The sequence below is a fragment of the Trichosurus vulpecula genome, chromosome 1, assembly GCF_011100635.1.
Source record: "Trichosurus vulpecula isolate mTriVul1 chromosome 1, mTriVul1.pri, whole genome shotgun sequence".
Classification (NCBI taxonomy): domain Eukaryota; kingdom Metazoa; phylum Chordata; class Mammalia; order Diprotodontia; family Phalangeridae; genus Trichosurus; species Trichosurus vulpecula.
Window position 1 is genome coordinate 388,133,939 of NC_050573.1, and position 13,777 is coordinate 388,147,715.

The window sequence follows — 13,777 nt, forward strand, 5'->3', positions numbered from 1 at the left end:
GATGGTGATTTATTAAAGGGATAATATAAAAATCTCTTTGAAGATAACACCCAGATTCATTTACTCCACACTAGTCTCTCTCTGAGGCTCCAGTCTGGCATTATCAACTGCCTATTAGACATTTCAAATTGAATATCCCATGTACATCTCAAACTCAACAAGTCCAAAATTGAACTTAATAGTTTTTCCTTCCTTCAGAATTTGACTCAATGTATGAAAAATGTTCCCCATTCAAATCCTCTTCAGAATTTACTTCCAAATTTATCTTAGTTCAATCAACTTCTAATTCACACTGATATATGTGCATAGAACCAGTATCCTGAGGCACTTTCACCAATAGCAAACCTACCCTTATTTGGCTGTACTCCGAGGGATCTTTAAATTTTTAAAACTCACTTTCCCTGGCTCACTGTGCTATGAAACACACCATCGGTTTTGAAATTGCTCTCAAAAACAACAGTGAGATGTTTCTTCCCGACTTGCAGTGATAACCCCTCTCCCAAACTCCCGTACCACTGTTGATGGACTATAGACATTTAGCAGCTCTGTGTCCCTGGGCAAGCAACTGATCTCAGGCTTAGTTTCCTCATCTATAAAATAAGGACAATAATAATATGTATATCTCACCAAGTTGTGAGGATTATCTCACCCAGATTCACAACATAAGTGTCATTCTCTCTCTTCCTATCCCACATAACCAACCAGTATGTTATCATTTCTACCTCAACATCACTTATATCCATTCTCTAGCTCCAGCCACCATTGTGTTTCCCTAGATTATTGTAGTAGCTTCCTAATAGGTTTCCCTGCCTCAAGTCTCTTCCAACTCCAGCTGCCAAAGTAATTTTTCTAAAGCATGGGTTTGACCATGTCATTCCCCTACACAATAAACTCTAGTGGTTCCCTAATGCCTCTAAGATCAACTCCTTCATTTAAAATTGTAAAACTTTTCACAACCTGCGTTCCAGACAGTACCTATTACTCTCCTGCGCATGCTCTCTAGTCCAGCCAGACGGCCTCCTTGCTGTTCCTCACACACAATGCTTCACCTCACATCTCTGCCTTTGTACTGGCTGTCCTAGAGGCCTGGAATGTCTCCTTAACTCCACTTGTTGGAATCCTCTGGTTTTCTTCCAAGCTCAGCACAAGTGCTACCTTCCCCATCAGGTCTTTTCCTGATGCTGCCAGCTGCTAGTGCCTTCTCCATCAAAACTACCTTGTATCTGTTTTGTATATATTTATATATGTACATGTTCATTCCCCCATTAGAATGTGAGATCCTTAAGGATAGATGGCCTAGATCTGAGATGTCAAACTCCCTGCTGGCCTCCTGAACCAGATTAAAATGTAATTAGGAAATAATGACAAAATAAAAATACAACAGAACATAGATAATGTCAGTATGTGGTTTTCTAAGTTAACATGCAGCCATAGGGATCCTTAGGTAGAGTTTAGTGGCACCTTTTTCTGTTTGAATTTGATAGCTCTGGCCTAGGTCATCTTAGAGGTGAAATTATCTGATGAAAGAGAAAAAGGGGTTAAGATAGAGTAGGAGAAAAAAAGAGAAAAGAATATGTGAAACAGTTCCTGTGGGTAATGTGTGGCTAAACAATATTTAGATAAATTGTTTCATGACAATTTAGGTTCAGTTGATGAAAGACAGCATAAATTTGAGGTGGACTAAATCAGTGTGATTTTGTAATTGTTCTCCCCAGTAGTGTTTGTCTCTTGGAACAGAGACTGTCTGTTTTGATTCCAGGATCATAATTAAGAATGTTCTTTGGAAGCAAGACAGAAAACATGCATATCCTTCAAGTACCTAAAATGTTTTATGTAATTAATTCTCAAGTTACAGCAATGAAATTGGAAATGGTCCAGAGGAGAGTCATATATGAGGACTTGCACGAAATAATGGAAAGTGAAATGAGCAGAACCAAAAGAACGTTGTATAATAGTAACATCAATATTGGAATAATTGTGAACAACCAAGTTATTCCTAGTACTATAAAAATTCAAATCAACTATAAAGGACCTAGGAAGGAAGATGCTATCCACCTCCAGAGGAAAAAAAAACTGACAAACAGTGGTACTACATGTATTTATAAATCTGTGTCAAATTGTGGCCTTCTCTAGTGTGGGGTGGGAAGAGAGGGAAAGAGCTCAGAACTTAAAATGTAACAAAAATAAATTAATTTAATTTAATTAAAAAATTACTGCTCTGTATCCAATCTAGTGATAATTTTCTATGAACTTGGCTGCTTTGCTCTTTGAACAGTAAATATACTGTTCATCATCAGACCTATACTAAAAGCCGTTTAATAACTCAGTAGAATCTGTTAGGATTTGTGTTCTACTAGCACAATCTCCAACAATGCCACATTAGTGGATACAGGTTATCCCTAAACTTACAAAAACCAAAACTGACTTTACGCCACCTTTCGACTTTACATCATCGTTAAAGCTATTGTCCTCTTTTCTATACCAGGTTATTACCAAATTTATAGTTAATGTTCCTTGCTTCAATTCCTGTACCACCTCTTCAATCCCTAGGAACCTGGCTTCTTTCCCCACCATTCTACTAGAACTACTCTTTCTTGAGGTTGCTTAGGGTTACATTCAGTGGACTTTTTTCAACCCTCACTCCCCTTGCTTGTTCTGCAGCATTTTGACACTACTGATTCACCTCCTCCTTCTTATGACTCTTCTCCCTCAGCTTCTAAAACACCATACTCTACAAATTCTCATATATCTAAGACCACTCCCTTTCCTTTGTAGACTTCTCATACTCCTTCCATCTCCTTAAATATGGATGCTCTCTAAATCTTTTTAATCTCCTCTCTTCTCCTCTATCTTTTCCCTTGATTGTCTTAATGTTGTTCAAATGCCAAATATACACTTGCCTAAAAAACTATTTTATGGAGAACTCATACAGGGTAAGCACTCACATGGTAGTCAGAAGAAGCGATACAAGAACATTCTCAAGGTCTCTCTTAAGAATTTTGGAATTGCTTGTGTGACATGGGAGACAATGGTACAGGACTGCCCAGCATGCCCAGCCTTCATCAAAGAAGGTGCTGTGCTCTATAAGCAAAGCATAATTGAAGTAGCTCAAAAGAAACTCAAGATCTTCAAATTTAGAGAATCCACCCCAAATGTTCACATGGACTACTTGTGCTTGACCTATAGTAGAGCATTCCAAGCTAGTATTGATCAGCCACAGTCAGACACACTGTAACTTAACTCTAATATAGTGATGTCATTTTGGTCTTCTTTGAGAACAAAGGACAACAATCTTGACTACTTCTTGTATCTTTTATTACGACATCTATGTAGATGATTTGCAACCTCTACCCCTTGAGCTCCTGTATTTCCAAAAGCCCGCTGAAATCCCCAATTAGATGTTGTGCAAGTGCCTCAAACTCAATATTATCCTCCCAACAACTTGGCCTTCTCTCCAACTCTTCTATGCCTGTTGATGGCACCAGAATCCTCCACACTACTCAGACTTGAAAACTCCAATTTAGTTTTAATTCAATTAGTTGGCAAGTCCTTAACAATTTGCCTCCAAAACCTTTGTGCACCCAGAGCTTAACACAGTTGACAGGCATACAGTAAGTGCTTAATAGATACTTATTCACATTCGTACACACACATGCTCCCTAGCTTCTACTCCCACTGCCACTGCCCTAATTCAGGTATTTGTCACCTCTCTTCTGGACTACAGTAATAGCTTTCTAACTGCTTTTCCTCTATCCAATCCAACCTTCACATTGCAGAGTAATTCTCCTCATACCTTGCTCCAATCAAATCAATTTCTAATAATACTAATAATTCACATGGTTGTAGCAATTTAAGCTTTATAAGGTGTTTTCTTTACCACATGGCTATGAAGTAAATAATTCTAGTATTAGTATTATCATTTTACAAATGAGAAAACTAAGACTGAGAGGTCAAGTAACATGACCATACTAACACAGCTTAAAGTGTCTTAGTGCATTTGAATCTAGGCCTCTTGACCTCAAGAAAAGTACTCAAACCACTATGCCACATTCATCTCCTTAAAACTCTTCAACAATTCATATTTGTCTACCTAAGCATAATAAAATCTTTCACCCAATAGTCATGGCTTTCCACAACTGGGCTGGATGGAGCCAGCCTTTTCTTACAGCACTCCCTTTCATATACTTAATATTTTAGCCAAACTAGATGATTTACTATCACCATTCTTGTCCTGGACTCTCCTACCTCAGAACCTTCCCTCACATCTCTCCCCTCCGCCCATCCCATGTTTAGAATGTATTCTTCCCCTCCCCATAGCTTTACCAATTTAAAATCTTTCCTTCCCGCAAGGCTTAAAACAGGCAAGACTTCCTCTATGAAGCCCTCCTTGATGCTCACCCCCTCCCCAAATAAAAGAAGCCAAACTGCTTCAAATTTATTATTTTACATTGTCTGGTTCTCTTCTTTGTATTTTATCACATTCAGCCTTGTGTTGGAACAACTTATATATGGCTATAAAATCAAGGGCAGGGTCCTGTGTCTCACTTCGTTATTTGCCTTAGGACATGACAGACAAAATGTTTGTTGAATTGAAAATTACATCCAAAATTTTGTTAACAACAGTCACATTGGTTCAATATCTTCAGGGGATAGTATCCAATTATTCCAAGGTCCTTTTCAGGGGATTATAACTGATAGATCTGCACCAGCAAGTTTAGTCTTGCAGTCGTTAGAAGTAGGGAACTACTATACATTTTTTATTTAGACAGATAACATGAGAAGATGTCTTAGAAAGATTAGTCTTGCAGAGATATGCAGGATTTAAAGACAATAGTCAAGAAGACCAGCTAGGAGAGTGTAACAACAACTGAGGCATGAAGTGGTAAAGTCTTAGGCTAGGATGGCACACTTAACACAGTACCTGGCACATAGCAGGTACTTAATAAATGCTTGCTGACAGTAGGAATGGAGAACAATAAAAATGTCATGCTACTGTCCTCAAATGACACCCCTTTAAAAAAACAGAATTTGAATGATATCATAGTAGTCAATGTGCTATCAAGAATCTTGAAATGTCCTACTACTTAACTGGCAACCAAAGGCATGGTTCCTACTAAAACCTGTCAGTCTCAGGGAACAGTTCAAATTGTTCCACAATTGAAAGCTGTCATAAATAGCCTATTTTTAGTTCAATTAATAAGTGTCAGCCACACCCTTTTAACAGACACTGATTTGTTAAAAAAAAAAAAAAACCAACCTCCCTCAGGGCCGTCTACAGCAGAGTTTAACATCTGCATGAACAATAGATGCAGGTGTTCAGATTATCACTCAGAATTAACTCTTTTATACACATACACATACACACACACACACACACACACCCCAAATCCTATTCCTTTCCATGGATTAAATTACCTGGTCTTCTAGCAGATTTCATGGGTATTAGTGGAGAGGGGAGGAGAAGTGGTAAACCTCAGGTAGGAGATGAGTGTGGAGGAAGGAATAACCAGTATCAATTTGGGGAAGATGTAATAGGCATCTGTACTAACAAATCAAGCTAAAATTAACTCATAAAGGAACTCCTTCATAACTAAGGCTAACAGTTATTCAAAATAGAAAGTTGTCATAAAATGTAACTGTTATACATATGTGTGGTATCATAAATTTGCTGTACATACAGCACATGCTGTATATATGATATTGCCTTGGAATTTAATAAAATCAACTCATCATATACTTTATAGGGGTTCAGTAATATTTTGTTGCTGCCTGAAGTAAATACCTCATGGTAGAAATCAGTTAAGAGCAGGAACATGAAGAGTGTTCACTATTATGAGAAACAGTTTTATTTTAAAAGTGTCATTTTTAAAGAGCAAACAAATTAAACTAACTTTACTTTTAGCCTTCGAAGCATAACAATTTGAAAACCAGTAAAATTTATTATTTCATATGTTCTTCCCATCATTTTTATTCCAATTTTGTACAAAATAATGTAAGATGACTAAAAAGTCATTTTTTGAAAGATAACTACAAATGGTCATTATTTAAATAACTCTAAGTTACTTTACACTTGAAACAATAAAGACTTCATAACCAAAATACAGTTTGAATAAAACACCTCATTCTAAAAGCAAATAAAATCTTTCTCTGAAGAAATGTTACAGGCAATAAAGTCCAAAGCCAAAGGTTTTCCTACTAGGACACTTACTAAGTGCCTAGTCCTCTAAGAGCTCAGTCTTGGGCATAGATACTCTTGTTAAATCTAATAACTTGTTGAACATCAACAAGATACAATTCTTGTACGTTGTATGTACCATCTAGAGAGAAAGATGTCCAGAAGAATCTGTTAGAAAAGCAGAAGGCTAGCATTTGGATACTTATATACACTGAACAAAAATTATAATTAGCCCTGAATGCAATATTTTACTAAGATGAACTTAAGAGGTAAGAAGTAGTTAATGACATTGAGGAAATTTGTGTACACTTTTACTGAAAATGTACACTCTTCCAAAAGAGAGATATAGGTTTGTTTATGGGAAAATAAAATGTCCAGCTAAACAGCATCACATGCTTGTTTTAGACAGTTTTTCATTGTGTCTTTTGTTTTTTCAAGACCAACGGACTCAGGCCAGATGGCAGAATATCATCTATTGCTATATTTCTTCCTAATCAAATCCATAAATTGAGGGGATCTGCTGAAATTCTGACCTTTTCTGAATCTCCATACATAAATGACCATTTGAGTGGATTATACTAAAAGGCAAAACTAATCAGTTATTACCAACTATGCTAAAATAGTACTTTATATTTAAATATACTGAACCAGTCAGCAAATTTGAATCAGCAACCATATCCTTATGTAGATTTTTTAAAAACTCTTTACATCTGTCTCAGTCTTGTCAAATACTGACACAAAGGATATTCACTTCAAAAAATATTAATCAAGTGGATATCAAAGACAGAAAAATAAATCATAAAATTCAACCCCACTTCATGAAATGAGAACATCCTAACTTTACACAAAGCCATTCTCTGAGGGAAAAAAAAAGTAGCCTACTAAAATAGAACACTAACAAACCATTAAGTGTAATACATTCATTTTTATTGTTCTATTTACTGAAAACACTGTGGGAAAACAATAGAATTATCTATTGTGAAGTAGTTCCACTGACATCATAAGACATAGCTGCTTTGTTGCCTGGGCTTATTAAGTCATCAAACCTAACAGGCATGTAGACACAGCATGACTAATCGGATCGTAAGAAACTTTTTTTTAAAGGTGAAAAGAGTTAGAATTCTTTATCCTGAAAAATAGTTAAGATGAGATTAAATAATTATTATTAAGTGCTGTGAAGAGTAATAAAGAAAAAGACCCTGATTAGCTCTTCTCTATTTACACTAGAGGACAGAAAGGGGGGGGGAAACTTCTTGATCATGAATTCCTGAAAAAAAATCCTAAATTCCAGGGGGAAAACTTGCCAAGAAAAATTGAGTAATCTTTTCTGGAGATATGGGTAATTAATTACCCATGAGTCTACAAAGGTTTAGAAGAGCTAATTCACTGTTAATGAGTAAATAAACTTGATTTTTTCTTTTAATGAGAACAAGGAAGGAAAAATCACCCTCAAACTACTGCTAGTAGGTTGTTTTTAGAGACAACCAACAGCCCAAAGGAAAGGTTTTCTGCTCCTCACCCATGGTGGAAAGACTATGTTGCTCCTCTGAACCACTAAACTTTGTTATTAGTACTTAAGTTTCAAAGGAGAACACGGTCCTGTACTACATCAAAGAATGGGAAAGGAACACTACGCATTCTACAGCAGTTACTCTGTGAAACTTCCCTGAAAGTTACAAGTAACTAAAACCTTGTTACTATATATCTACATACATACATATATGTGTATCTGTACACACACCTAGTATTTCCACATGTGTATGATTAAACACTCCGGTGATTAATCCGTGGCTGACTGGGATGGTAGCCAACAGTGACTTGGTTTTACAGTTCTGGTGAATAGCACCTTCTTTTAACCCTTCAGTTGCCTAACTGGAGGACCACAGTAGCCTAACTTGTTTCTCTTCAAACCTATTCTCTTGACGTCTGTAACTCCACATGCCTTCACACCCGCCCCCTGTCCCAAGCATTCAAGGCTCCTTGACCTTTTATCTTTGCTCTTCTCTGGTCCCCATCTTAGCCAATGGTCCTAGCAGTTCCTAGACCCAGCTTAGCGCTCAACGAGCCAAGCCTCCGTCCCCACCCCCAAACCCACAGCTGTCACATCCTCCCCTCTGCCCTTGGCCCCTAGCCCTGACCCCTGACCTAAGGCCCCTGTCCCTGGAGCTCGCTCGTGCCCCTGTCCTTGGTCCTTCGGCTCCATCCCACCACCTTTCATCATCCCAAACCCTCTTCCCCCCCGACCCCGACATGCCCCCCCCGGCCCCCGCCCCCGGGGCGGTACCTGAAGTAGTAGACATCGCTCTTGCCGGCACTGAGCCCAGATTTTCGGATCACTTCCTCCTTCTTCCATCCGGGGGGGAGGGCCGGGCAGTCCATCCTCTTCCCGCTCTCCGGGGCCCGGGGTCCCCTGGGCCCCGGCCCCGCGCTCCCAGACGGGGAAGGGACCGGCTCCCGCCGGGGGGCGCCGCCGCCACCGCTGCCGCCGCCGCAGCCGCCGCTGCCGCCGCCGCCGCCGCTCGGGGGACGGCCGCGGCCCCGGCCCCGTCCCCGACCCCGTCCCCGGCCACGGCCCCGACCCCGGCCACCGCCACAGACGCCGCCGCCGCCGCCGGCGCCCCGGCCCGCCTGCTTCCACCGCCCCCGGCCGCGGCCGGCGCCGCCGCCGCCCCGAGCGACTTCCCTCCGCACGCCGCTCACCGGGGACGGGGCGAGCGCGCTGCCCTGACCCCCCTGCTCTATGGCGGAGCCGCCGCCAGCGCCGCTGCCGCCCGCTGCGCTCTCCCCCTCCTCCTGCTCCGGGCAGCAGCGGCCTCCCCCCGGGTGCGCGCGCATCCAGCCCCCTCCCCAGCCGGCGCTGCGCTTCTTCCGTAACCGAGCCCTTGGAATCCCGGAGACCCGCCCCGCCCGCGGCGCGGCGCGCGGGGGACGCGCGCGAGCATCACAGGGCGGGCGCGCACCAGAGAGGCCCTCCCGCGCGGGGCGTGGCCGCGGCCACCGCCTCTCAGGTCCTCCAAGTGCCCCGGACGGCCATATTGTCCCCGCCCCCTCGAAGCCCCTCCCCTCGCCTCCCTCCACCCTCCACTCACCCCACCCCGCCACCGAGCGCGTGCCCGACCCCAGGGTGGGGGAAGGGCGGGCGCCGTTGATGGGGCAAGTTCTGAGGCCCTGGAGCAGCAGTCGACGGTTTTAAGATTGGCTCAAGGGGTGTCCTCTTCTGCTTGTCTTAGTCCAGTTTACTCCCAGTGGATAAGGGAATGACAAAGAGAGTTTATAACTTTTGTAAATCAACTTGGGAAATTCAGGAGAGTGATCCCTTCTCCTCAAAGCTTCCTTTTTACCAATAGGATCTCAAAGCACTTTAAAAAGCCTTGACTTTCCAGTGTCCAGGGAGCTCTGAAGAGGTCCGGTCCGGTCACGGGTTTAGGGGGTCAAAACTGAAAGGGACCTTAGTGGTCATCTAGTCTAGCCCTCTCATTTTACAGATAGGGAAACTGAGGCCTTAGCAAAAAGGAAGTAACTTTTCATAGGGGGCATGTTATAAATAGGGTGGGGATTTGAACCCTGATCCTCAATCCAATGGTGTTTTTTTACACGGTATATATACCTGTTATAGAGATGTCCTAAGAGTGAAGGTCTCCTAATAGCATATTTATATTTAATGAACGAATTAAAAAGCATTTATTAAGTGCTTACCAAGAGCCAATCTAATCCTAAGTGCTAGAGATTCAAATGTAAAAAGCAGGAACATCTCTCCCCTCAGGTCACTTACGTTTTAATAGGGAATAATACAAATATAGGAGAGTGTGAGTTTTGAGTCATAGGACAATTGCTGACTGGTCTTTTCCAGGAATGGTAGTGAGTTCAATTATTGTTCCCAAAACTAGAAAGGTGGGGGTGGAGAAGGGAAGAAAAGTAGGCTTGTGACATTATGGAAAGAAGATGGCCAGAGATCTATGGGCCTGGGGGCATCTTGACATGTTGAAATTTAACCAATCAGGAGCTAAGAGCCCTGCAAAGCACTGCCCTAAGCCTTTTGTTTGGTGCTTTCAACAAGCAGCTTAGGTAGGTAAACGATAATAATTAGCATTTATATACCACCTACTATGTGCCACTTGTGTATGGGGTGTTCAGAGAGAATTAGCACCTCTGGTGTGAGGGCTTGCTGAGCTGTTAATCCACCTTTGGTGTCCACTTGTCACTCAACTCTAACCTGTGCCTCCAAGGAGCTATATAGCATGTACAGTGGCCACACCCCAGTAAAACTGTCTGGGCAGACTGGATAAACCAGGTTGAGAGTAACCAACAGGCCTCAAACCTGTCTGTGAGTTAGGGGGATGTCAACCCCAAGCATGTGAAGATGTCCCCAGGGTGTAATGGGGTGATGAGAACGATTTGTTCCAACAGCCATGAAGCTGGCTGAAGGAGGCACTGTGGAAAGCTTAGAGCTTGGTCAGACTTTCCATCCTGGGCCATTGCTAGTAGTCATCCTGACTTTTGTCTTGCCACTGGACTTCTATGACTCTAGGACAGAGAGTGAGGCTGACAACTTTGTGCAACTCTGCCTCACTTCAATTTAATTCACTCATGAGTTAAGACTTCACCCAGTGATGTCATTGGTCCTCTTTGAAAATGAAGGAGAAACAACAAAAACCATGTTCCAGGCATTATAAAGTGCAAATGTTCTTATCCCATTTTACAAGTGAGAAAACTGAGGCAGCAAGATTAAATGACTTACACAGCCTTATATAACCAATAAATTAAAGAGCTGAATGGGACCCTGGTGTTCTCAGTGTAATGGGACTACTCCATGGAAAATAGAGCTGTTCTTCCTGCTTCTGATCAACCACATGTGTGACTCAGAACTTGGATCCTTTGGAGATAACAAGCCCCTGGCTGCTTCCAGTCATCTGTGACTAAGTGCTGAACTGCTTGAATTTGAGATGATGAAGCAACCCCTTTACTGATCACTGGGCAGAAAGGAGTGACTCTTTCTCTGGCTCTCTTCTCTCCTTTTTCCGTTGAACGGCCTCGTTACATGACTATTTGTTCATTGCCTTTGTCACTATACCATGCAGCCTGGTAAAAAGTTTCATTCCAGCTCCCCAGCATTATTTCCAGACCCTCAGTACAGTGGATCTGAACGCTTGGGTTAACCTGGAAATGCCCAGATCTCTTAAAGCCTCTCCCCAAACCAGATTCAAATTATAACCTAAATGGCTTTTGTCTCAATGGATTCTACTTAAATATTGAATGATCATTTTATCCACTGCCAAAGACTCTTGGAGTTTGATGCAGAATTAATTACATATGTAAACTCATAACCCAAACTTCTTTTCTGAGGGCACAGTGATAAAAGGGAATGTTTTAGAAGATATTGTCATACTTATATGTTTAATTCAATTGCATTTTCTTTGTCATATAGTAACATCCTAGGGGAAAGAAAAATATTTTAAAATTTGAGTCAATTTAAGTTCAATCAACTGCCCATTATTCATGTATAAACTAGTCTTTCAAATACAGAAATGTTAATATATTCACATATGTTTATTCACCTTTCTTTCCTCCTGACCCTAATCTACACTTGGTTTTTCCCAAACTTATCTGTGGACTAGAACTTGGAATGTGGCATATCATCAGTGGGGAGGAGTCTCCTGTTGAACCTAGATAAACAAAAAAGTCAACACAACTCATTTGTGGTTAATCAAGAGTTGACTATGCATATAATGTCAGACATTTATAGTAAAGAATGTTTTGTTAGCCAGAATATTAAATAATGAGGTAGGGCAAGCAGTGGGGCCCAGAAATATATTGCTTATTTTAAAATCACTCAGTTAACAAGAATTAATTCAAATTGCATCTTGTGATCTTATAGGACCATAGATTTAGACACAGAAGGGACCTGAGAAGTCATGTAGTACAGATCACTTGGTTTACAGAAGGGTACACTAAGATCCACTGAGGTTAGGTAATTTGCCCAAGGCTAAACCAGAAGTAAATGACAAAGCCAGGAGACCAGCTTGCTCCCTTATCATAATTAAGAGACATCTTAGCTAACAGTATACTAAATTGTCAATATCCAAAATATTGTCTTCCAAATGAATTTTCTAACAGCACAACTTTTACTCTATTTTAAAGATATTCTTTCAAAACTCTCTTCCTGCTGGTGAAATTGAGGTAATTCTGGGTTGTTGAAGCTAGCAATCAACAAAGGAGAAGCTCCACCTAAGGAGAGAAGCTTTGAGAGACCCAGGAATTTTAAGTCTGTTATTTATGAATCACCCTGCTTAAGCACAGAGTGATTATTACCACAGTGGCCACAGGGTAATGAATTCTTTAGCAGTAACAACTCACCAAGATGGTCTACCGATACATAAAGGGGTTGTGATATGCATTTCGGGAAGGTGGACCCACACCAACAAAATTATGAATCTTTGAAGCATGGAAGATCAACTAATAACCAAATTAAACTATGCATTCCAAAAATATAGCTTCAACTAGATATAGTTTTAATATACTGGTTAGCTTCTTTAGATATGTATAACCAGTGCTTGGGCTGAGGAAAAGAAGAAACACGAACAATTTCTTCCCTGTCCCCAACACAGCCCTCTGTAACTTTGGACTCTTGGCAAACTCTCTAGTAGCCAGCCATTTCAGGCTTAGGGAAAGCACAATAACTGAAATAGAAAGGCTGCTAAGAATAAGAAAGCAAAAGGAAGGAAAAGAATAAGGTAAGGAAGTAGAAGGAGAATTAAAGGGAGGTTTTGAAACTGTGCTGGCTGTCAAAAGTGAAAGCAAAGACTCAGCCTGTACAGCTCCACACTGCTACATTCAAACTTGCTCAGTAGGTAGGTAGAACTATGCAACACTTGTCAGAGATCAGAAACACTGTTAAATATCCTAGGGTAGATAGATATAACACTGAATTTTTATTATAATTATTTACTTTTACATCTTAAATGACATAATTCATTTTCTGTTCCTTTCTCATGATGGCTTAAATTATATTGTGAAAAAGCAGTATGTAATTTAATATAGAATCAGAAATAATTCAAAATTAAGCAGAAAGGGGAGTAACAAGGTATCTGCAGTGTAAGGAAAGACTGACAGCCCAGAGCTCCAATAAGTTTGTCTGGGTTAAGGAGAAAACCTAGTCAAGCAGGGTTAGCAAAGGACTGGTAGATGGGAGTGACAGATGGAAAGATTACAGAGGAAGAAGCACATCCCTCTACGATTCAATATCAGTCACCTGTCTTACCAGGAGTGCACTGGAACCAGCTCACACTGCTTCAAGAGCTGACTATAAAATTTTCAGCGTGAGCACTTATACCTCAGAAATCTGCAACTGCTACAAATCAGGGCCTGATTTATTATTTTATTGATAGCTTATACTTAAGAAAGTGATGGAGAATGTCAATTATTCAGTTTAAACTTAAATTGTGTCATGCACACATTTTTTAAGAGAGCTGGTTGTTAAACATTTACCATATAACTTAGAGCTTGGTTAACTAGCAAAAGTGATAGAACTCTAACTACTAAAAATAGAAGTTCATCATAGTTATGACAATAAATCAGAAGGCCACTGGGCTATAGATGAAAAAA

The 13,777-nt window shown here is 40.9% G+C and overlaps 1 protein-coding gene across 1 annotated transcript in view; it reads right to left on the reverse strand.

Moving 5' to 3' along the window:
• MBD2 (methyl-CpG binding domain protein 2) overlaps positions 1 to 9,030 on the reverse strand; it is a 79,888-nt gene extending 70,858 nt beyond the window's left edge. Inside the window, exon 1 of the mRNA XM_036741789.1 lies at positions 8,460 to 9,030. Coding sequence (XP_036597684.1) covers positions 8,460 to 9,010 — 551 coding nt within the window. The 5' untranslated portion in view covers positions 9,011 to 9,030. The remainder of the gene's footprint in view (positions 1 to 8,459) is intronic.
• Between the last annotated feature and the right edge of the window lie 4,747 nt (positions 9,031 to 13,777).